This window comes from Diadema antillarum, unplaced genomic scaffold, assembly GCF_040938485.1.
Source record: "Diadema antillarum isolate AM-2024a unplaced genomic scaffold, OU_Dant_1.0 seq00000121_RagTag, whole genome shotgun sequence".
In the NCBI taxonomy this organism is placed as follows: domain Eukaryota; kingdom Metazoa; phylum Echinodermata; class Echinoidea; order Diadematoida; family Diadematidae; genus Diadema; species Diadema antillarum.
In genome coordinates, this window is record NW_027271201.1 from 251,942 (window position 1) to 278,765 (window position 26,824).

The window sequence follows — 26,824 nt, forward strand, 5'->3', positions numbered from 1 at the left end:
CCCATTCAATTTGGTTAAGCGGTCACAGAGAAATGTGGATTGTTGTAAAGCATGTCATGAGTCTGATTCTTCCAATTTTAGCAATTCAATGCTCTTGTGTGTGAATAACAGAAAGAACTTGGACGGAAGAGATTCCCGACATCCTCTACAAAATTCCTCATTTCTCTTTGACCACCGAAGCAAATCAAATGGGGTTTTCTGTAAGATGTGGGAGATGAGTTATAGTTTCATACCCTAAATTTGTATTTAGATTGATTCACTATTTTTAAAGATATCATTGCCGAGGGCCCCGTTGTAATTTTTTTGGGGACATACTGTATTTGCCTTGTCAAGCAACATCAAACAGCATACATGAAATTCCAATGGGAAAGTCTGCCACATTCGTAGTAGCATTTTGAAACTTGTTTGACAACCACATATGGTTCTAAATAGGTTAAAGGGCTGGATAAAAATAATTTCACAAGGAACTTTTGATACACAGGGTAAAGAAGTTTCTCACCTATTATTACGTTTTCTTTCTATATACAATGAAAGAAAATCCACCGGAACTGGCACGTGTTAGTAAACAAACGTAAACAAGAGCATGTGCTCATACACAAGAGATTTGAAACAAAGGTTATTAGATCCCAATAATATGAGGTCTAAATTACCCTACATTCCACAGCTATCTAGGGGCCTCTATTCACTATACATACTATGGATCTGTGTATGCGCTACACGGATCTTCAAATCTTTAGGCTCATGTACATGGAAGGAAGTTCATCTTCTTGTGTATCCTCAACGTACCATCAGTGAGGACTGTTCATGGGAACGTACGAGCATTGAAATATTTCTACTAACATCAGATTCCTGACGTTTCTAGAGGTTCTGGAAAATTGAAAATGAAGCCCTCCTTTGCCGCCATCTCGATCTTGGGGCTTTCTGTGAGGAGGGCCTCTTTTGCCGACGGACGTGACTCGTCCTGGTTGTCTGGCTGCTGTTGCTGCTGCTGCTTTTTCTTCCCACGATTCCTCCTTCTACCCCCTCCCTTCTTGTTGGGCGGAGTCCCCCCACTGCTGCTGGTGCTGTCGCTGGCCCTGTTATCCTTCCCCCTCAACAGCTGGGTCTCCAGCGCCTCAACCTTTTGGTGGCTGGACGGCACGGAGGTGCACGTGCGGCCCGCGTCCAGAACGTCCATGTCCGCCTCCTTGATTTCAAAGTTGAAGGAGAAGAGGGAGCCGGAGGAGGAGAAGTTGGAGGATATCTGGCTCTGGTTTGTGTCGTCATCCTCCGTCGACGTCCTGCTTGGGATGTTCTCCTTCTCGCTCTCCATCTCGTCCACCTCTTTGCTGGTCTGCGTCGAGCTGACTGACATACCGCCCGCTTCATCCTCCCGCTGCTTATTGTCATCCCGGTTGCTATCATCCCGCTCCATCGGCGTCCCCACACCTGCTATTTTAGCACTGTCATCAACTGATTTGCATAGATGCATGTCCATGGTTTCAAGTTCGAGACTCCTCATGAGCACATCATCCTCGTCGGGACTCTCCTTCGATGTGTCCGACTTCTGACCTGTCCCAACCTCCGCCCGTCCTTCGTTATCAGCTTCCAAAATGACGGGCTCGACGCTGACAAACTTGGAATGGGAGGATTGGTTGGAGGAGCCAGGGGCAGATGAGGTTGCCCGTCTGTAGAATGTGGCAGTATTGAGCTTCTCCGACTCCACGGGTGTCAGGCTTTTACTCCTCTTCATCGCTGCCATGGAAACAAAAACAATGACAGACAAGAAAATATGTTACAGCATGTATCAACACAGGGAGTACAAAAGTGTACGTTTGAAATCTTCATATCACTGATAAAATTAACAGTGTATAATAGAATAACAACAGGCTTTTACTCCTCTTCATCACTGTCATGGAGACAGAAACAATGACAGACAAAAAAAAAATGATACAGCATGTATCAACACAGGGAGTAAAAAAGTGTACGTTTGAAATCTTTATATCATTGATAGAGTCAACATACACCAGTGCATCTGTACTTGTTAAAATCATTTCTCCATATCTCATAACAGATGACACTGCAATTACACCTTCAAGTGCATGGTATTATCACTTTTTACAAAGTAGTCAGCAACAAAAACAAAATACTTTGGCCAACAAAACCTTGAAAAAAAAAATTGCCATGACATACTGATGAAAGATGATAATAACATAACAATGCAATAACTAATACTAACTTATACCATTCCAAATTAAAATGGCTCCAAAATTCATTACCCTACTTGGTCAAAACTCTATTCACTAGCACTATGATCATCTTTGTTATTAAATCCACTTTATAATAGTTTTCCCCCTTTTTTTATGATGTAAGCAGTTGTTTGTGAGCCCCCCTCCCATTACCATCAAGTCTAGGGATGGAAGGCACTTTGCCAATGCATCAACATGCATCCAAATTCCTTGGAAATCCTCTCGTTTTCTGCCTGAAAGTTCAGAGCTTTTTATAACACCTTCAGGGCTTATATTGTAATCAGTCAATCAGACTAAATAAACCAGCGGCTGGATGCTGCTATATTTGTATGTTCATCAGACCTAAAAATACCTCCAGATACAGTAAGCCATTATCTGTTTGGCCATTTGACAGTCTTTGTGACAGGCATATCTACGTCAAGGCCTTTGATACCAGAGGCATTTGAAGGTTGAAGCTTGATGATACAAAAAGAAACTTCTTGGAAGATGGTAATTCAGGTACAAATGCTGTAGAGCTAAAGGTTGTTCTTAAAAATAATCACAATGACTGCCCAAAGGAATGAAAAAAGACCAATTCATTAGTGGTGCAGCGACTAGCACTCAGAGTAATGATGTGTTATCTTCATAAAGGCAGCTACCAAATTAATCACGAGTATTCCTTTGTAACAGACAAAAATTCATCATTAAACACAGATACTCAGACACACGGTGTATAGGTGTGACACCTATACACCCACAGAAAGAGACACACAGACACGCGTACACAGAAATCATTAGTCACATGTGTCTAAGACATGCTACAAGTTTTGTAGAAAGGGAAAGAGAAATTCTTGTTTATTCATAAACAACAACAACAACAACAATAAAAGACTGGCAATGACATTAAAGGTATTATTTACCATTGGCAGATGAACAAAAACCCAGCTTTAATGCTTCAAAATAGTTCTAAAATGTGTGCTAGGAATAGAAACATCCGACGTTAAAATGTTAATCAGTATAATAGATTTATGTCAACTGTTGTTAAATTTAAAAAAAAATGTGAACAATAGTTATAATAAAATTGTTTCTAGAATAAACCATCTACAGTTATATGTTGTTGTTTTTTTGGAAAAATATAGTGATATCTCCTCATAGTTTAGGCTCTATTACAAAATTTTTATACGGTAAGATGTTTTGTGATACAACTGACCTACACGTGATTATATGCATCAAATGTGATAACTCAAACATTTTGTTTTAAATCACTGCTTTCAATGGTAAACAAGACCTTTAAAAGATCTGCCAACAACAGACCAGCTTTAGGTTTGTTCTGCACAACACCCTGAGCTGTCTCACCTTCAGCATGTTTCTTCTCCTCCTGCTGCATGCGGGCGCGGTAATTTCCAAAGGATGCCCTCATGATCTGACGCTTCCTCGCCATGGGTGCTTTGGAGGACTTGAGGATTTTCAGCAGCCGCTCAGCCTCTTGCGCTTCAGGACACAAAAAGAAGGATAAATGCTGGTTAATTTTCTGCTTGCAATGTTTAGTTTACACACGCGTATCAAACACACTGAAAAAGAAGTCATATTTCTCCACGATTTAAAGAGATAAGATAAGATTGATCATTGTATGATTGCTACTGCCATGGTAGAGAAATGGCAAAAATGAAAATCAGACAGCTGATCCACTTTGTATTGTTGATTTCTTTGGGGCTAATGTATTTCAACTTGTGACCAGCAAATTGATAATCTCATTGTATGCCCTTTGTTGCACTAGACTCATTTGGTGTGTGTTTTACAGTTTTGACTGCTCATAATGCATACCAACCAACTCTGGAACTAAACAAATAAGAATTAATATGAGCACAATTTACAAAATCATGAATTTTGTTCAATCTCTCATACTTAAGGGAAGGTGCAATTTTGGTTGAGATGGGGCTTCAGGTTTCTAATGTTTTTTTGACAATGATATTTTTTTAGATCATGAGAAACCTCTTATGAAATATGAAAGAGCATGTAATTCTAAGAGGAATTCAATGTTTATTTGATGAAAATTTTGTTTTGAAATTGCTGAGATATCTAAAATAAAGATGGAAAGATGGAAAGAAAGGATCACTTTCTTTTTATTTTCTTTTTGGATATATCATTTATTTCAAAACCAATTTCCATGAAGTAAACTTTGAATTCCTCTTAGAATTGAATGCTCTTTAACATTTCATAAAGTGGTTTCTAAGTACCTCACAAAAGTTAAAAGCTGAATCCTCACCTCAACCAAAATGCCAAACAAGTCTCCTTTAGTTGATTAAACACAACAACCATGAAATTGGAGTGTACCTATCACACAAGAACCATCAATAGATTTAACAATGTAAAGAAAACTTCATTTTTTTTTTAAACAAAAATACTTGGTTCTCATTTTTAGCTGGTTGTTAACTTTTCATGCTTTGAGGATATTGGCAAGGAAGATGAGAAGAGGAAGAACAGGAAGAGAAGGAAAAGGAGGAGAAAGAAGAGGTGGACGAGAAGGAGGAGGAGGAAGAGGAGGTGGAGGAGGAGAAGGAGGAGGAGGAAGAGGAGGAGAAGGAGGAGAAGAAGAAGGAGAAGGAGGAGGTGGTGGTGGAGGAGGAGAAGAAGGAGGAGGAGGAAGAGAAGGAGGAGGTGGTGGAGGAGGAGGAGGAGGAGGAGGAGGAGGAGGAAGAGAAGGAGAAAGAGGAGTGTCCATCACATATAATACATTGATCATTGAAAGCTATCCCTCATGTACGGATGCAGCATAAGCTAATTCCAATATGTACCATTTCATACATTCAATGCTACCCGATATCTTGATTCCCCATCTGTGAATATCTGTACCTCTCTCCTCTGAAAACGCACTAACTGGTGGCTCTCACGTCATGATGACGTTCACAGCATCTGCTCCCCTCGTTACGTCCACAACTTTAACAATGGAGGACAAATAATTGTGTACCATTTATTTAATTGTAAATGCCCTTGCTTTCTGATGTAGTCTTGTCGTTACACTGGGCTTCCAGCGCTGTTTTCTCACATTCACACACTCAGTCACTACCATCACTTTCTATGTAATCACATTCATGTTGGTCACTGGACAAACATCACTTACCAATTTATATGTATTGTGCAAGTTTAATAATGTTAACAAATTTGACTTGAATTAATTTGTGCAATGTGAATAGACCACTTTATTTCACTCTGTCTGAGCAGCACATTAATAATCACCGCTATAATAAAATGTCCTGTGTAAGAATAAGTCATTATTACTTTCAAAAGTACTTAATGCAGGTACAGTAGCACACTTATAGATGGAATGATTTCAGCCTTTCTTGCAGACATTTTGTTTGTTTTGTTTTGTTTTGTTTTTACATACAGTGAGAACAGATTTTGCCTTGCATGTTTCTTTACTTTAATAGTACACCTGTATAATGGCCCTCTGCAATATCGCTGTCTTCCGGTGGGGACAGCTCCCATACAAGCGGACTGCGATCCTCAAAGAATGAGTTATTTCCTTGGGGTAATACAGCGTGTACCTGCCTCACGTGTTTGCTAATCTAATCTGGTATCCATTACCGGCGATAGCTCGACGCAGGGTTTGCGTGTCTGCATATACCCTTAAGTTTGGTCATCTAGCCGGCGCGCGTGACTCTGGGCTTTTACGTGTGAGGCAGCAAACAATTGTGGATGGAGCTACTTAACCTCCTGCTCTCTGCCTTTCTTCCCAGTATATTGCATCTTGAATACAAAAGCAAATGCCTACGTCAAAATCCCCTGTGTAATGACAGCCTTCACTTCGGGGACTGTAGGATAGCATTACAGTTTCCTTGCATTTCTCTTCCTTTCAACTGTGTTTTTCCCCACTACAAAACCTCTTTCCTTTCAAGGTACATAGTACATTCATCTGCACACCTTGAGTTTAGAGGCAATCTCCCAATTTTGAATTTAGGATTCAAATTTGACTTTCTTGTGATTCACATTCTTTGGCTTTGTTATATGCATATTTAGATATTAAGCAGATTAAAATATGCAGTTGTCACTGTCATTTACACACACACACAAAATAGAAACGTCCATATCCCTATCATTAAAAACACATCTAAAAAAAAAAGTCTCCATATCAATACTCCTTTAGATTATAAGGACCTGACCTCAGACAATGAAATAATATATTGCTAAAACTGATTGAAGGCTTTTATATATTGCTAAAACTGATTGAAGGCTTTTAACTACAAATTCAGATGTTTTTCATTGTAGTACTGCATTCATTGTATAATGTATCTGCTCGGCCGACCACGGAAAGGTGTTCATATCTACTGCTGATACACCATAAAACGAACAAAAAGTCGCACACACTGATTTTGTGTGAGGACTGAAAATAGGTGAAGTGGGTCAACCTAGCCGATCTAGACGTCTTCATATTTTCTGAAAGGAACACAAAACGGGCAGGAAAGTGTGTTTTTAAGAAGTTTATTTCCAACATTTTTTTTGGTAAAATAGTGTGATTAGGTGTGTCGTTAGAGTCCCTTTTCACTACTGAAAAACCTTGTACATACTCTTCACTTTCAACTCTAATGACTTTTGACAGGATGATGCTACTGCTTTGCAAGTTGGAATTAATTATGAACAGAATGTGTTAATAAGGCATGCTCAATTTCACTTAAATTTGATAATCCCTTAATTGTTGTTACTCAAGTGGTTTACTTCCTGTTTTTTGTCCCATTCATCGCACAGCCAGCATGGCTTGGTAAAGATTAAGTGCTTGATTAGACACTGTACTTCAGAGCCTCTTTTCTCAGTCCACATTTTCCTGAGTATGTGTTTTCTTTAAAATATTTAGATAGGTTAGGAGAGTTCATTTGATTTGAATTATACATCTTTTCAAAGCTTAAAGTCTGCTCTTTCAGAATATGGTCTTCACTAAAATTTCATGTCTGGCGACTTTTTGTTTGTTTTGTGATGCTGGGTCACATATCAGCACTTCAGAAGATCAATGACTGAGCTATGATACCTTGTGCAGGGCTACAAAATAAACAGTCACTTTAGATTTCATTTTCATGTTGGTCAAAGACATCAAATAGATTCACAGCAAAACCTTCCAACATGAATAGCTCTTGCAATAAGATCCCTTTTTCAGGTGTTATCTCTGTATGAGGAAATGTTTTGAAAGCAAAAATCATATTCCAAGACAGGAAAATTGAACAAAGAATGCTCAACCAAATATCATCCACATATATGAAGAAATGAATAAATTAATGAATTATTAAATGAATAAACAATTAAATAAAAACATAATACTTTGCAGCTCTTCTTTTAAGACCAGATTGTTCTAATCTTTAATTGGAAGTGCCTCAACATCTACTATACTTGTTACTGTTGTTTTCTTCCCCTTCATCTCCTTCTTTGCTGAAATTTTCTTCTTTAAGAAAAAAAGATATTTAATCTTTTTTTGATAAATTGACTATTTGAAATTGAAAACAACAAAAAATAATAATTAAATTCAGTTCACTTAGTCAAAAACCAAGCTTCTTGTAGTGTATAGGTGCATATATAACAATCAAGGATACATGTAAATATTTTCGTATTTCCCCATTTGAATAGTGTGAAAACTATTTGCCTATATTCCATAGGCCTACAGGTCCTAAATATGCAGAACGGGCAGGTGCATTATATACCCTTCAATTCCCCCCCCCCCCCCCCCCCCCCCCCCCCGGGGGCTGTAAGAGGGCACTTTTTCATTAGTTTTGAATATTCTGAACACACAGGCTTATGCACGGTGTGAAATGTATCCCCAGTTGCCCAGAGTAAAACACTAACAATATGATATCCCAATTGAAGTCATTTGCGAGAACACACACACACACACACACACATGAGTTATTGATTAACCCATTGAAGACGGACTGATTTTGGTACAACATGCATTTCCCATAGACACCTGCCCGAGTATTCTCAGGACTCGTCTTCAATGGGTTAAAATGTATACACTCTTCTGCGATGATGCTGGAGGTTGAGACTGCATGGGATAGAGATAAGTGAAGAAGAGTTGACTACTGACATGCCTTTGAGGCTGGTTTTAACTTAACTTGCAGTGTGGACTTGTGCATCAACGATCTGCCGGGTTTCCAAATCCCATAATCCTTGCATTTCACTCAGCACACATCAAATTCATGATCGTGATTAGGTGATGCATTACTCACACTGGCACACACCTACACACTTACACACCTACACATTCAATAAAGTCTGATGTCCACAAATTCACTGTCTATTGCCATCAGCAGCTCAAAAAGAACAGCCAAGCAAATCAATAGTAAAAAAAAGAAAAAAGAAACAGTTTAATGGTAAAACTAGCAGCACATAATTTGCATACAGACTATAAAGCTAAAGAGACTGCAAACCTCAAAGCATGACACATGTCACATTAAAAAAGAATCTTAGAGGAAAACAGGCAAATCTCCCTGCTAAACCTCACATTTACTTGTGTCATCTACTAATACACTCCTCACTTGGTAAGATTTTGATGCATGTAAATTTGACCCTTGCTAGCAATTCAGGTAAAAACACACTAAAGAATGTCACCTTAGTCACCTTACTCTTTGCATTATTCATAATCCTTCATCAAAAATACCTGGAATCTCTACTCATTTACAAACTCATTAAAATGAAATCAAGACTATTAGGCACAGAGTTGATTGTCAATACAAAATCCTCTTCAGTATCAAGACAAACTAGATCTGTCGTCTTTGGGACACAATACATATATGGTATAATTTTGAAATTGATAGGCAAAGGACTTTCTGAGCTAACCTCTACACAACTTTTGAGGAGAAAGAAGAACTAGAACTATCACTCATTGTGATTAATATACCCCCACCCACAACTGAGGAAATTAGCTCAACCAGGATTTTTTTAACTTTTTAATGAAAAAAACAAATTACCAAGGCAATGCACTGTCCAACAGTAAATAAATGTATTGCTCACTGTTAGTCAAATGTCCCACATCTCAAGTCAAGTGCTCAAAAACTGAGTGAGCAAGATAGATAAACTGACGATTTCTATGGTTTTTATTAAAAATTGTATAACCATGGCGCAACACAATGTTGGATATTAAGAAAAAAATGAAGCTTTGCACAACTATATATCATAGCCATCACATGTGCCAAATTTCAAGCCAAATGCTAACAGGATGAGGGGCTTAGTTGAATTCACAATATTAGTATATCATTTTCATTCAAAATATACTGTTACCATGGCAACACATTTTCAACACTGACAAAAGAGTTTTTGCACATCTAGGTAATGTAGAGGTAACATGTGCCAAATATGAAGCCAAAACGCTCTAAACATAGAGAGTTAGGATCTAATTGAAATGTTTGTATGATTTTCATTCGAAATGCACTGTTACCATGGCAACACATTGTTCAACAATGATGAAATACAAAGTTTGCATACTCTGTACTACAATGGTTGCATGTGCCAAATTTCAAGCCAAATGCTCAAAGACTGAGGGAGTTGGCGGAATCCACATGCTTTTTGGTGAAAAAATGTTGTTACCATGGCAACGCATTGTTCAACAATAATGACAGATTAAGTTTGAACATCTATATGCTATAGTGGTCACCTGTGCCAAATTTCAAGCCAAATGCTCAAAGACTGAGGGAGTTAACTGAATCCAAAATATTTTTGCATGATTTTCATTCAAAGTATACTGTTACCATGGCAACACATTGATCAACAATGACCAACATCTACGTACTATAGTGTTCACATGTGCCAAATTTCAAGCTTAATGCTCAAAGACTGAGGTAGTTACCTGAATTCACAATATTTTTGTATGCATTTTAGTGAAAAGCTGCTGTTGCCATGGCAACTCATAGTTCACCACTGACGAAAGATTAAGTTTGCACATCTATATGCTATAGTGGTTGCATGTGCCACATTTCAAGCCAAATGCTCAAAGAGTGAGGGATTTAACTGAATCCATGATATTTTTGTATGATTTTCATTCAAAATATGCCGTTACCATGGCAACACATTGATCACCACTGACAAAAGATTACCTTTGCACATCTACATACCACAGTGGTAATGTGTGCCAAATTTCTAGCTAAACGCTTGAAGACTAAAGAAAGTTAGCTGAATCCACAATATTTTTGTATGTTTTTAGGTAAAAAAAACTGTTACCATGGCAACGCATTGTTCATCACTGACGAAAGATTAAGTTTGCACATCTATATACTATAGTGGTCATGTGTGCCAAATTTCAAGTCAAATGCTCTAAGAATGAGGGAGTTAACTTCATCCACAATATTTTCGTATGACTTTCATTCAAACTATGCTGTTACCATGGCAACACATTGATAAAAAATGACAAAGTAGTAAGTATGCACATCTACATACAATAGTGGTTACATGAGCCAATTTTTAAGCCAAATGCTTGAAAACTGAAGGAGTTAGGCTAATCTACACATTTTTTTATGATTGGTAAAAAAAAGAATTATGTTGCCATGGCAACAGATTCATCACCACACACATCAAATGTGTTTTGCACAAATATACATTACATTGATCGCATATCCCAAATTCAAACTGAATTGCTACAAAAACTAAGAGATTAGAGCAATCCACAACATTTTGTAAGATTTATATGAAAATCTTCCGTTGCCATGGCAACGCATTATGAAATAATCACGAAAAAGGTCTCTGCCACATCTGCCTGTGATAGCGGTCACACATGCTAAATTTGGGGATAATTGCTCAAAAAATGAGAAAGTTGTTCGATCCACAAGTTTTTACGAAAATATGCCGTTTCCATGGCAACGCATCATGCGATACTAACGAAAAAGGTGTCTTGCACATCTACCTTTGATAGCAGTCACACATGCCAAATTTGGGGTCAATTGCTCAAAAAATGAGAGAGGAGTTCGATCCACAACATTTTGCTAGATTTTTTTAAAATCTGCCGTTGCCATGGCAACTCATTATGCAATACTAACGAAAAAGGTGTCTTGCACATCTCCCTTTGATAGCAGTCACACATGCTAAATTTGGGGATAATTGCTCAAAAAATGAGAGAGGAGTTCGACCCACAAGATTTTGCAACGGACCGACCGCCCGACCGCCCGACCGCCCGACCGCCCGACCGCCCGACCGCCTGACCGACCGACCGACCGACCGGCCACCCGACCTCAGGATGATTCCTATATACCCCCCCCCCCCTACACACTATGTGTGGGTGGGGGTATAAAAAGAAGAAGAAGAAAAACAAAGAATCAGTACAGATACAGAAGGTGATCCAAGAGGATACTCGGATCACCTAATTCAGGAAAACAAGAAAATGGCTTAACCTGCTCCATACTGAATTCTGAAATGCCCACAGACTTATACAAAGGCCACCAGGTTCCATACAAAATGGGTTAAAAACATGGGAAGAGACATGAAAATACAAATATTTGTTATGACCCTCTGAGGAAGGCAGTCTGAACTCCATTTCATATTTAGTTCATGTGAGAAACTAGAAATGTCGCTACGGCGACTGATGCCTCCGCCATAATGCATGATTCTCCCAATAGGTGTATAGTACAATGTCTTCACAATGTGTGATGACAGTTTCACATAACTGGCAAAATATCGAAATAAGAGGTTTATCAGAAATATCTTGAATGTTCACTTTCCACGAACTGGGTTTGCTATAATTGTCTATTAAAGAGTGCAGGTACACATATTTGGGGAATTGGAAATTTTTACTTGACTTCTGACCGACCTTATTATAAGTTTATGCATTGAGTATAATTTTCAAAATATGAAGAAAGAGTGTAATTACCAGTACAAAATATATATATTTTTTTCATTTAAACCTAACCTTTGACCTTTGACCTTCTGGCTGGAAATTTCCAAGAGAATCTCCATTAAGTAATACATGTACATATATTAAATTTTAAAACTAATAATGCAATCATTGCATATACTAGTACAGGCGTATATGAGGGAAATAGTAACATTTTGAGAAGTTGACCTTGACCTTTGACCCCTGAATATTGACCCATGATCCCTAAATTCCCTAGATAATCCCTGCCAGTCAGTACATGCATGTACCAAGTTCAATGAAGATACATTGAACCATTTGTGAGAAAAGTGATATTGCAACATTTTCACCTAACCTTTGACCTTTTGACCTTTGACCTTATGACATGAAACTCTCTCTGGAGAATCTTTATGCAGTAGTACATGTCTACACTAAGTTTCAAGAAAATAACTGCAGGCATTGCATAGATATGGGGGAAATAGCAACTTTTTAGCATTTGACCTTGACCTTTTGACCTTTGACCTCTTGTCAATGTCACTAAAATCTACTCAACTAATTGTCCCATCATACATCATCCTTGGACCAAGTTTGGTGAAAGCTGCTTCATCCAGTTTTGAGTTATCACGTAAACAGATAAATTTTAGGATTTGACCTTGATCTTTGACCTTTGACCTCTGTCCGATTTCACTGAAAAACTAATCAAATAATTGTCCCATCATACATCATCCTCCAACAAAGTTTGGTGAAATTTGCTCCATACAGTCTTGAGTTATCGCGTAAACGGATAAATTTCATGATTTGACCTTGACCTTTGACCTTTGACCTTTAGCCGATTTCACCTAAAATCTAATCAAATCATTGCCCCATCATACTTCATACTTAGACCAAGTTTGGTAAAATTCCAGTAAATATTACTCAAGTTATCGCGTAAACGAAAGCGGACGGACGTACGTACGGACGTACGTACGGACGTACGGACGTACAGACGTACGGACGTACGGACGGACGGACGGACAACCCGAAAACATAATGCCTCCGGCACCACTACGTGGCGGAGGCATAAAAAATGCCAAGTATAGAATGGGGGGGGGGGGGGGAATGGAGCTATTTCTGTGCTGCAAGGGTATTATATTCTTCATACAGCCACTGGTGGAGTGGTGACCTTGTTTGCAAATGTGGCAGCCCTATCACCTCACAATGGCTAAAAGGTATGGCTTCCTTTTATTTATTCGTTTCTTGTGTGTGAATCTGAATAATCTGACCCTGTGCAAAATCAGCACTGGCAACACATGCGCAATGTCAACAAAGTCACAGGGATCATAAGTACAGTACGTGCACAGGCATGGAAATGCAAGAGACCCAGGCATCTGGCATAACGGAGCAGTGTACTTTGCCACTCCATTTTGATGCAAAGTATCTCTAAAAAATCTTGAGATTATGGGGATTGCTGCAGGCACCTTGGACAGATGTTTCTAATTTTGGGTGCTTGGACCCTACTCAAGGTCCCCCCCCCCCCACCCCTTACCCATAAGGCATCACCACCATTTGGGCAGACTATGATTCAATCTCCTCAATGATCCCTGCCATACTTGGCCAAAATCCAGCATTTATTTTTTTAAAGAAGATAATAAAAACATAAAATAGCTTGTGCATGTTGTACTCTACAAGATGAAGGACAAATGATCACAAAAGCTCACTTGAGCGCCCAGGCGAGCTACATGCAAACAACCAAAAGAAAAAAAAACAAACAATGGCTCTATCTTTTAACAGCAGCAATTGTTATGCGGAGCAGAACCACTTGTCAAGCAATGGTCACTTACACATATTGGCAGCTTTCACGACACTACCCGTGCATTAAGCGTTTGCTAAAAGAGGAACATTGGCCTTGAAATGCAAGATGCATGCAGGTGTGATAACTAATATCCTGAGCTTTCTGCACAACACTACGAAAAGGCCCCTTTCCTATACACATTTGTAGATAACAGAATTTGAGTGGACATGTGTTTACAGAATCTTGTTAAATGCATATCAAAGTATCCTTGAACATTTCAGAGTCTATCGCTTAGAGTCATGTTTTTTTAAAAAACACCTTTGAAAAATTGCGGTCTTGAGGCATCGTCACGTATCAGGTTTTGGTCAATCTGGTTGTGTCAATGTCAGGTAAACAGCTCAACCTTGCTCATATTCACCGAGTCAGAGTTAATCTTCACCAAGATGTTCCATTCTGCCAAATAAACTGTCACATTCAAATTCATGAAATTCTTCCGTCGAGATGTTTTTCTTTGCACCTGATTGACAAATATTGCTCTACATCCACGTAAATAAGTACGGAATTGATCACTGAATTGATCGCGATCAATTCAGTGCTTATTTACGTCGATGTAGAGCAACATTTATCAATCGGTTGCAAACTGTTACATGTTCTTTTGATCGTGTGTGCAGTATTGTAATTGCAGTGTGTGTGTATTGAGGGTCAACATTACAGTGTGGATGTTTTGGTTTTTGAGGGTTCAAGAAGATTACAGAGTGGATGAATTGAGGAACAAGAAACCAGCGTAATTACGGCTGTGAGGCTTACCCTGGTGTGCATTGGGCTTCATATTGACCAGGCCAAGCTCGAGTTGCTGTATACACCAACACAGCTCCTTCTGAAACTTGCACGCTGCACTCTGCCAAGACAATGGAAAAAGCCGAGGGAGAGACAAGAGAGAGAATAAAAATCTATATATATATGTTCAATAATTCCGTCATATTCAAATGTCAAACAAACTGAGTATTTGCCCAATCGAGAAATTTACGCGACGCTCCTTACACCTTGCCGCGAGGCATATATCCTTCCTAGCATCAACTCAGATCTTTAATGGCATACAACAGGTGAACAAACAATGGCTACTTGAGATAGAGAGGGTGGAATATTCATGCATTGAAAAATTAAAAAAAATGATAATCATAAGACCTTGTCAATTCTGTAGGATCTCTGGGGTGGGGGGTCGGGGCTGCTGAGGCCATTTAGGGATATAATTGTGTGAACTGTAGACCTTTTAGTCAGTACGGATATGCACGGCTCGTTAATCTTGGAGGTTGAAGAGGAATGAATATCTATAAATATGACAGGATAATCAAAAAGCCATAACACAAATATAGAGGTGGAGAAAGAGGGAGCTTTGTGCCTTTCACAGACAGATTAAGCTGTGGAGGGAAAAAGGGTAATAAAGGTTCTACAAAAACAACTCAAATACAGGGAGAGACAAATGGAATATATAGTAATCCTTTCATCTGCTCTTGAAGCTTTACAACCATTACTCCTGCAGCAGACAAAAAAAAAAAATTGACATTGTCAGGCACTTACTTCACCAAACCGAGGTCATTTTCATGTCTATTTCATACTCTCCTGCGTGTAATTTATTTGAAAACCCACTTGATTGCGCAATATTCAAAACAAAACTACAAATCACAAAAGGTTTGTCAAAACATACGAGTGTACTTAAACGCACCAAGGTGGCTTAAGAGTACACCATTTTATCTTTCCTTTTTCAGAATTTGTCATGCTAGAGTGTGAATTTGGTCTCAAGTCCAAGGATCAAAAACGTATTAAATCTTTTACCTGACTGAATATTCTCTTAAAAGTATACTTTGCAGTCACAAGACTTGACTGACAGCCTACAAATCTACTGTGGGTTTTTTTTTTCAAAGTCAAGTTATCATTGAATAATTTTTCCCCTTTGGTACTTGAGACAATTTTCCTGGTAGATGGATAAAAACAATTTCTCCCTGTTTGTGTACATAATTTTCTTCTTTTCACTGGCATGTATGATACTACATTTACATACATTTCTGTTTCTGAGAGAGTGCTGTTTGTGAAAGCACAGAGTGATTTGGAGAGCAAGCTAACCAACGCTCCAACCAACCATACCTCGTGGCATTTTCACTGCTTTTCAACAACCGTACTTCGACTGAGACTTCTGAAATTAGTTATTGAATTGTACTATGGCATTCACAGAGAGCTATATTTGGCTTTCACAGCAGCATGGTGTGTTGGGTGGCTTTGTGCTGTTGTTGCTGTAGTTGTTATTGTTGTTGTTTTTCAAATAACAAGATTTTTCTCTTCAGAGGTAGGCATACAATAACGTGCAAGGTCGTTCACCAGAATAAACACTTTGTGTGCACGGCCTGCAGGTACGGAAAAAGCTCTCTTCATTCTAAATCCAGGAGAATAACACGGAAGAGGCAATTCATTGTGTGTAAGCAGCTGCAGGTACATTGTACTTGCCTGTAGATATTCATGGACCTGATTCAAAAAAATAGTCATCACCTGGCTTTCAAATTCCTATTACCTTTAAAAACATGCAGTAGTCTACTTTACTTCCTGTAACTCAAGTCTGATTGATGTGCTTTAATATATGAAATTCAATACCAAAACCCTGTGCAGGGGAAAACACATAATATTGAATGAGTGGATTGCAGTGAATGATAAGCTCCTGAGGATTTAACTATAATCAATGTGTGTGATGTTATCACCATTTCACTCTGAGTGATATTGGTCCTTTCACATGATCTCTAAACCAGCTTCCAAAACAACATAAAAACATATTCATCAGCCTAAATCAATGAAATAATGAAGTACAGTTGTATGGTTATAAATTCAAATTGTATGCTTCTGATAGCCAAACAATCGAAAAAACAACCCAACAAATCTTTACAGCAGACCTGGATGCAAGAAATTGGAAAGTAAGTGAATACAATGCACTCCCATTATAATGAACATGGTTGAAATGAAATTCTTGTTACAACAAAATAAAATTCAGGTCCCAAAATGACCATCTATATAGCTTTATTTACTTAAGTGTTCGGCTATAATGAAATTTTGCTACAAGAAAAGAAAACCATAGGTCCCTAGTACTTCCTTATTAGGAGTGCGCTGTAGTTCATAAAGTTTAACACGTACTAGAGCAACTCATCTCTTGCCTTCAGTCTCATACAAAAGCCTCACTTTAAACCTGGTCAATATCAATAGATGTCATAAATGTCACAATGGACCAAAAGGAAATACCTTCATTCTTGATCTGAGATAAATTCTTTTACCCATCGTGCCCTCTCTTGACCCTTGTGTCAAAAATTATCTCCCCCCCCCCCCCCCCCCCCGAAAAAAGTAAAGTAAAATAAAATTTTAAAAAATGTAGCAACAGGCAACTGGCAATGCTGGAATAGTAATGATGACTTGACTGGCAAAATGTCTAGCAGACCAGTGATTTAGCTTTGCAAAACTTTTCTAGGTCACTGTGTTCATATCTTAGTAAGATAAAGGCTGTCCAAACTCAAATGGCAGTGGCGCTATTTAATATCCGTACCATTGAGTCCATAATGCTGTGCCAGTGCACAGCATGAGCTCTGTTTAAAGGGATGGTACAGTATTGGTGTAGATGAGAATTGGGCTTATAACTTTACCAAGATACCAAGAAAACACGTATGATATAGTACAGAGCATACCATTTTAAGAGGAATTCAAAGTTTATTTGATGAAAATCGGGTTTGGAATGACAGTAACATCCAAAAACAGAGTAAAACAAAGCGATCGTAATAAAGTGTGGGTCCCACACTTTATTAGAATTGCTCTTTTTTGGATATCTCAGCCATTTCAAAACCAATTTTCATCAAATAACTGTTGAATTCCTCATAGAATTACATACTCTTTCATGTTTCATAAGAGGTTTCTCATTATCTCACCTAAAAATGTTAGAAACCTGAAATTAGGTCTCAACCAAAACTATACGATCCCTTTAATCATACACAAAAACCACAGAGCATTATCTCAATCTCGAAACTACAAAAATTTAATAGATTTTCATAGCAACTGTTGCGTGTTGAGAAAAAAAAATCAAGAGCTCTGAAAATGCATAGACAATCTATTGTGAAATAGAAAATCCTCCGATGAATTATGTGATGTCACAAAATATATGATTTACATACGAAACGCACATTTATTAAAAATCATATTGCTTTACAATATTCAAAATTAAACCCCTCATGAAAAATATAAATAGTCTTTAAAGAAAAAATGTCAGAAAAATCATCACTTTTGCAATCTTCATGACGTTAACAAGCCAGCACCGTCACGCAATACCACCTAGCCCTGAAAAACGTGCATTCGTGTAGTTTCACAGATGCATAAGAACAGGATTAGTAAGCCCATTTTTACCACAGGAAATTAAAAGCCAACAGCAACAACAGCAACAACACAACTTCCGTCCAATATGTTCTTTTCTGACTTGTCAAGACCTACATTAGTCTGGCTGCATTTCACTGGATTTGTGATGAGACTGCCAGTCCTTATTTACATTTCCACGTTTTTTCTTTTTTTTGGGGGGGGGGGGGGGGGAAGGAAACATATTGATGGTTTCCATTCGATGTGTTAAAGCTAATTTAGTTAATGGCATCTAATTTCGCTGAGCCTTTCCGTGGCACCAGGTACAAGGTTATACCAGCAGGATGAGATTTTCACACTCTGTGACCTCGGCAAACTCGGTATTAATATCACGGTACTGCTCATGGGGGGGGGGGGGGGGGGTGGCATGGCGGGGAAAGCCTGTTTTAACAGCAGACTTCATGTTATACTGATCTTCTGAATATAGCAGTTCCCTACATACATTTCTGAAAATAAAAACAAAGTATTTCAACACGAGAATTTTATAGAAACCAATGTCTACTCTGCCATCACAAACAGGAAGGTTGGGTATCTAATGTATCTTTAAAATATTTCAAAACCAAATTTATGAATATGGAGGCATTATATATTTGTGCCCTGGGGGAGGGGAGATGCAATGTGCATGGATGGCTATTAAGAAATTATTTTGTGGTAATGAAAGTGTACCTTGAGACATCTTGAGACACCTTGATCTGTGCTGATTGATAAGTCAATATAAAGTTTGTGACTGGTTTTTATGGACCAGCTTTCATCAAAATCTACTATGCACTATATGCAACATGTCTTTAAAAAGTATGTGAATATGTGCAATGAATACGTAAGACCTCAGTCAGTCAAAATCTTATTCCACAAAAACAAGAATGAAATTTAGCTATTCAGAACAACATACCATGTTACCAAACAATCTGAAGCATGCTTGGTAAAAAGTACTTTCCATATTTTTTTAATAAAGTCCTCCAAAGGTGAATATGAAATATTAGTGAAACTGGACGTGTTAAACTACAGATACACACTTTATGCATACATACACACAAAACTAGTATAACTCATTTACACTTCCTCAGAGCTCCTTTGACAATGAACTAATATCCAATTCAGCCTGAATGCCTGCCCCATACTGTTTTTCCTCAAACTAAATTTGACTGATGTGTAATGCAAAATGCATATCTACAAGCACTGTAGTCAACCACCAATCATATTGATGTGGTAAAATTGGATCAATAAACAGATAGACGGTCAGATGGGTTGATTGAGAAATGGATAGATGGATAAATGGTTGGATGAATGAACAGGTAGACATTCCCCTCTCCTCACAAAGAAGACAAGCAAAAGCAAGAGGAATATTTTAACCCGTTGAGGACGAGTCCCGAGTATACTCGAGCAAGGGTCTATGGGAAATGCGTGTTGTAGCAAAATCAAACCGTCTTCAATAGGTTCAGGCAAAAAGACCATCAAGGGGAAAAAAAGAGAAAATAAAACTTCCCATATAAACACACACATACGGTGTACATGTACACTGGATATGACCAGCTGCAATATATGCTTCTATCACTGTCACAAGGCAGGATGTTTTTGCTCAAACCCAGTACTTGCTCAACAAAACTGCAGAAAAAAAAAAGGGTGCACATTGCAGTGTACTACATAAGGTTGAGAGCAGGTAATCAATTTGCCTGATTAGACATGTGTGGCTTTGAGTGTATTAGCAGACTAAACACTACATCGGCCTCTTCAGTCACTAATATATCACATTCGGCACACTCTGGCCAATCACCATAATTCTTAGTTTGGCAGATTGTGCGACGGTATTTGCCAGAAAGTTACAATTGTACACATGCATCACTGTTTTAATACCACTTTGGAAACTCCGCTCTTCACTGAAAACAGAGCTGTCATTGTGTAGCTTAAATTTCCATCAGTGCCAATCACACACCTGCCAGCCCTTAATTCAAAGATAAGAAAGGCATGGGAGAAAATATTTTCACCAGTATCCCACACACTGCCGTCTGCATGTGCTCAACAATGAAAAAAAGAGGAATCAAGAGTGAATACTGAATAATAATAATAATAATAGTGAGACTCTTATAAAGCGCACATTTCTACCTCAAAAAGATACTCAAGGCGCTATAGAACAGAGTACATATTGTGTCACGTTACAACAGTATCACAGAAAATAAGACAATAAACCAACAAACAACAGGCCTATATACGTACACATCCTATACATACAGGTATACAATATTGTCAATTCAAATTAAAAATATATGTCTTGAGATTCTTTTTGAAACTATCAATGGAAGATGCTTCTCTAAGAGATTTTGGTAGGCCATTCCATAGTTTTGGGCCCATATATGAAAAAGCCCGATCCCCCAATTATGCTTGATTCGAGGTACCTGTAATTTTAGCGAGTTTGATGAACGGAGATTACGTGGTGGTTGGTGAAGATGAAGAGTATTTTGAAGGTAGACAGGGGCAAATTTGCGCAATGTACGGTAAACAAGAAGAAGAATCTTGAAGTTAATATGTTTTTCTACAGGAAGCCAGTGTAGGGACCGAAGTCTTGGGGTAGTATGCAGTTTTCTTCTTGAAAGTAAGTAATCTTACTTACTTTCAACGCTATTACATGGTACTTACTTGTAAGGTAAGTAATAGCGTTATTGCAAAGAAGATCCACAAAAAATAGTAATATTCCTGACAGGAATGACTGCCATCCAGCAAGACGATGTATTCAGACTGCTGCAAAAGTCTCAGTATTAGTAGGATATATGCAATAATCTTTGTCATATGTGTCAGAATACTATCGCTATATACAACAAAGTTGGCATGCACAGGTCTATAAATACACAATGTAGCACTTCACATGTTGTGGTTATCATCACAAAGTGTAATGCCTGGACTTACAACATTGTACTCTGCTACAGCTTCTCAAAAACACATTTAAAATCTTGGTCTGTGTGTGGTTGTTTGCCCATTTTTTCAATTCCAGTGCTCTCATTTACAACTGAAATAATGCCTCTACTACAGTACCCATCTATGCAAGGACATGATAAAAAAAAATGTGGTTTTCATCATGTGAAATGCCTGGACTTGAACAACATTGTACTCTGCTACGACTCCTTGAAAACACACGTAAAATCTTGAAAACACATGTAAAATCTTGGTCTGTGAGTTTGTTTGTCCATATTTCAATTTCATTGCTCTCATTTACAACTGAAATAATGCCTCTAGCACCCATCCAACCAAGGACATGATTGAAATATAAAAATAAGAAAAAAAATGGCAGCAGCGGTATTGATGGCTTATTGAACATTATAGGCAGGCAGATGGCATTGAGCATGAAATGAGCCAATGTACTGGAATCTCTGCTCTAATGCATATCATGCACATTGTAAAAAGCCCCAAGGTATAAAGATAAAATAATTCCAGCACAGCGCTCACATGCACGTCTGTGCAAATTATGTATCCAGGTCAAAATACATGCATGTAAATGTGATTGCAGAAAACATTTCAGAGCCAGTTACCCTGTGGTCTTTGCTAAGTGATATCATCATCATGAATATTGTATATAAATTTCATTTTCCCCATAGTCCTAACTGTAGACTTTCTACAATAGCAACAGCAGAGCAAAGTCAGGGTTCAACTTCTAGCAGATAGTCATCAGATACAGGCAACTTTCATTGGTTTTTTCCTTCACACAGACATAGCATAATCTCATGGACAGCTTTATGTTACTTTTTTTCCCCATCCAGTATTGTAATTCAAGTACATCAAATACAGCTAATTCAGCAAGTTTAACAATTTTGGCATTGAAGCAATAACGTTCAAGTGTCTTTCAGGCTAGACTACATAATAAATCTGCTCTAAATATCTATCATACATGAATTCTTTTGGGAGAGAGGTATTGTGCTGGCCGTTCTGAAGCAAGGCTATTTTTCAGAAAGTAAGTGAACCAGTAACACTAGCTATTCATACCTGTCACTACATACTCTTCAATTATCAAATTAAATTTTCATGCCAAATATAATGTGATTTTCTGAACACTACCCTAACAATAACATGTGAGAGGTGTAACTGGGGATAATTATATGATGTCATTATATCAGCGTCTGTCTTGAATTGAAGCTTTTCTACATGAATGAAGACAGCACTTGATTTTGTTTTTCTTTATTTATACATCTAGGAGGTGGTGGGCCACAGATACAGCTGCATAGTATCCTACAAAATGTGTTGCATGTTGCAGAGGACTGATATTTGATTTAATTCAGAGGGAGCGAAGATATTGATCAGGGGCATGGGACCTTTACTGTTCTGTGGCATTTCCAGCTCATTAGTAAGTAGATTTGTATAATGTAGGTCAACCTTCCAGCATTGTTTCACCGTAGAGACATGAAACTCATGTTAGTTATATTCGCATTGTCGAAACAAGCTCCCTTGCATTGATTTATTCTGCAATGTAAAGAATAACATGGCAAAAAGCACACTCAAATCAACCTACATTCTAATACATATGTAAAATAATAAATACATTGGCAAAATTGTAGTTCTACCTAATTGTGTAGGAGCAAAGAAATGTCTGTAAACATTGATATCTGAGAAGTGCACTCCGAAGGTTCATTTTTTTTTCAAACCAAATGTATTAAAATCTTCACATTCCCTTCACTTTACCAGTGTTCATGTCGAATACATTTTAATACTGAGAACCATACACAGATGCACACATAAACTGTTCTATGTCGGGGGGGGGGGGGGGGGGGGGGTAAAGAGGGAGTGGTAACTAAGGTAAGTTTGAGAGTGAAATGTGGATATTAGATCAAAATAATTTCAATGAAGTCTCACGCCTCTTATCCTCATTTTCTCCATTTCCATCAATGTGCTATTCATAAAGTCACTACCTTTAGCTGCATTTCCCTTCAGCGTAGCCTTTGCCAAGGCTAGTGCGTTTGAAATGTACAGGCGGGTCACATGATCGCACCAGTTGCCATGGCGATGCATACCAGTAGGAAAATCTCTCACCTTCACACGCCGGTCTCCTCCACCATGACAGTGGGCCGAGACCTTGTTCCTGTTCATTGTCTGATGTGTGAGGAAACCTTTTTCATTGCCAATTCCCACCATCCTCATACTCACTCACTTTTCTTTTTATAATTCTATCTTTCTCTCTCCAACAACCTTTTTTTTTCTCTTCCCTCCTCCCATATCCTCTTCTCTACTCTTTTTAATCCTTCATTCTGGCACTCACCTTTCTTTTTTTTTTATTCTATCCTTCCCTCTTCTCTACCTTTTCTCTTTCCTCCTTTCTTTTTATCGTTCTATCTTTCCCTCTTCTTCTCCCATTTATCTTCCATCTTCAATCTATTTGTTCTACCTCTCTTCCTAACTCCATCTTTCCTTTCCCTCTTCTAGCTCTACCATTGCTACCCTCTTCTCAAACACAACCTCCTCCATATCCTTCTCCTTTTTTCCTCCATTTCATTGAATACATTTGGAATAACTTTTCCTTCTTCTACTGGAAAGCTGACTGATGCATTTCTGGTAAGATGTACAATTGTATATGTACTCTGAAAAATCATAGATACTCTTGAAGGTAACGGCAGATGAAATTGTAGAAAGCCAATCATTCTTTATCGGCTTTACCTACAATAACACAACTTGCTGCATAAAAAAAGAAAAAAAATGCTAATGAATGAGAAAAACATTTTGATAAAATAATTTTATATAAATTTATTCAATCCGCTTACAATTCTGCAACTACATGAAAGGAAGCTTAAAAGCAAAGCAAGAGAGTGATGCATTGAACAGTCTTTAAAAGCAAATGCAGGGATTCCAATGAGCAAGTCTTTTTCAGTTGCAAGAAATGACAGTACAGTAGATCAAAACTAGCAACTTAGTCTCTTATTGCTGCTCAAATTATATTCCCATTTCACCCTCCTTTTTTCTTCTTCCTCTCATTTTTATTGTAATATACCTCCTCTTCTCCTTTCTAATTCTCCATCCCATTAATATACTTTTTCCCATTTTCTCAGTTTTCTCTTTCACCTTCTATGCATAGAAAAAAAAATATCACTAACATTTTATCAGATTTTCCTCAGTTCCACTGTCTTTCTTGATTAACCTTCATACCAGGTCAGTATAGAAAATTACTTTGATCAGAAATTGTTTATGCCAAGTCTCAATTTACATTTCCTCGGAATTAAAAAACAAAAACAAAAAAGAAGATAAATGGTTTGACCCTCCTTCATGCTGGCAGAATGGGCAAGATTTATTGCTGACGTCGGAACGGACTGAACATTGAGGAAGAATCGATGATGAGATTGAAAACAGCCAAGGGAAGGACAGTGCTAATACAGAAAAAAAAGATCTTGCAATTAAGGTGATGAAAACATACTCACAAAAGGAGGCAGGGAAAAGATGTTAAAGTCATAGAATAGAAAACCCGATGCCTGCCAACTATACATTTACCTTTTGCGAAGACTGCGAGGAAAGCAATCCAAAAATTGCCCGTTCACATGGTACATCACGTGCGGATTGTGTGCACATGTGGTGGGGGTGGGGAGGGGAGGGAAAAGAGACTAGCACAGACAAACATACATACGTACATGTATGTGCCCACACACACACACACGCATACGAACACACACACAATTTACGACTGCTTGAAGTGTGAGACACTTCAATACGATGATATTTACATCGAAGGCTTGACAGTGGGATGGACGTGTTGAAGGGTTTCAGCTCTTAAGACACTGACACTACATACAATAGTGTAACTAATATTGCCTCTCTTGAATCAAATGATGCAGTATTTGGTACCCCATGATGTATCAACTACAAAATTCACCATTCTGTTTTAATCATTTTATCTTTGTGCTCTACCCTGGGTTATTAAAGAATTAGTAAAAACAATTTTTAGTGCTTTTGATTTTGATGTGTCAGTAATCTTAAGACATCAATAAATGAATGCTAATATATCAAATAAATCACGCAATTGAATATTTTTTTTCTCTCTTTGATTATAAAAGTACCAAACAGTATAAAGCTATGCCTTGCCCTAGAGTGGCAGTACACATGTACAACAAAAGCAGTGCAATGCATGTGCAGCTCAGCAGCAGTGCTCAGTGGCAGCAACACCATTACTGCTGCACTTCACAGTACTGGTCCACATACAAAAATAAGTAATATTTGGGCAAAACTTGTGGATTACAATTGTCTCTATCTGGACTACTGTCCAAAATTATATTACTTCTTTATAAAGAGAAAAATCATATAGAGCTTACTATTATTACTGTATAACTACATAACAGGAATGAACTGGCAATGGGATTGTTATTGCTGATCACTACAATTTGGCTACGCTATGCTCAAAGTGTGTAACTGTACATCTATTAAAATGAAAACAGGGTGGCGCTGCCCAATGGCATAACCTGGGAATATGACGGTACCCTGGGTTATGTGGCGTGCTGAAGCACATGACCAGAAACTTCCAATGCAGCACATGAAATGTCTCAAAATGATTTCACATGATACAAAGCATTGTTTATCTGGACCATGAAATATTTGCCATCATTCATCAACACTTATCATTTCAATACCCCCCCCCCCCCATTAACCAGTACATTTCAATATGCATCTATAGCCTACAATGCATAAATATCAGAAGCGAGCTAATGGAAGTGAGCATTGCTGATGGTAGAGTAATGCACTGACTTACTTTTCACTGGTTGGTGCAAACACCTGTAAACATTGGCAATGGATTATGACACAAGGCAATCAATTTCGTGAGCTTTCACAAAAGGTACATCTCATGATAAGGGTTGTGAATTACTGTAAAACGAGAAATGTTCGCGTGCATTTTAATTTCGCGAATTTCGTGAGCGCCAGGATTCGCGAAATTAAAATGCACGCGAAATTTCTTATCTACACTATATGAATTGAACGCAAGAGGCAATTCGCGAAAAGTTCTTGCCACGAAAAAGGCCGTCAGCTCCAATTCGCAAAAATTTCGTGCCGCGAATATATCATGTTTTACAGTATATCAGAATCATGGACTGGCTTGAAAAGGGGGAGATAGAGAAAGCGAAAGACAGAGTGAGGACAAATATTTGTACGCTGCATGTTAATTCTAAACCTGCTTTAGGTTTGTAAAAGAAATAATAAACATAAAGTTTTATATCGTGTATTATGTTCCCTCTGTGTATATTTGATGGCGCAGACTTATAAAGTAGGCAGAAAATCACACCTGCTTGTAGAGCACTATAACACAAACATAGGTTACATGGGACTAGTACTAGCAGTGAACTACGTAATCATCATATGGCCACTACAAGACAAGTGGAAGTGGAAATTTGACATACTGTGGGCAGATTTAGCTTAAATTTGGCACAAAATGCCAGATACTTTGATGGAAATCAAAGGGCCTGTACAAGAGGACAGCCACATCATGTAGAAATGATTAAAGTTTCAACAACTAAGCTCGCAGAAGTGAGAATACCAGGAGACATGTAGGGACACATAATCATTTTAAAGGTACAGTTTACCATTGGGAGCAGTGATTTTTAAAAATGTTTGAGTTATCACATTTGATGCATATGTGTTGGTCAGTTG

At 38.1% G+C, this 26,824-nt stretch overlaps 1 protein-coding gene across 1 annotated transcript in view; it reads right to left on the reverse strand.

The window, feature by feature from the left end:
- Positions 1–682: 682 nt before the first annotated feature.
- Positions 683–26,824, reverse strand: part of LOC139727158 (uncharacterized) — a 53,462-nt gene continuing 27,320 nt past the window's right edge. The window contains exons 4-6 of the mRNA XM_071638133.1: positions 14,603–14,693; positions 3,564–3,698; positions 683–1,734 (exon numbers count right to left, since the gene is read on the reverse strand). Coding sequence (XP_071494234.1) covers positions 842–1,734; positions 3,564–3,698; positions 14,603–14,693 — 1,119 coding nt within the window. The 3' untranslated portion in view covers positions 683–841. The remainder of the gene's footprint in view (positions 1,735–3,563; positions 3,699–14,602; positions 14,694–26,824) is intronic.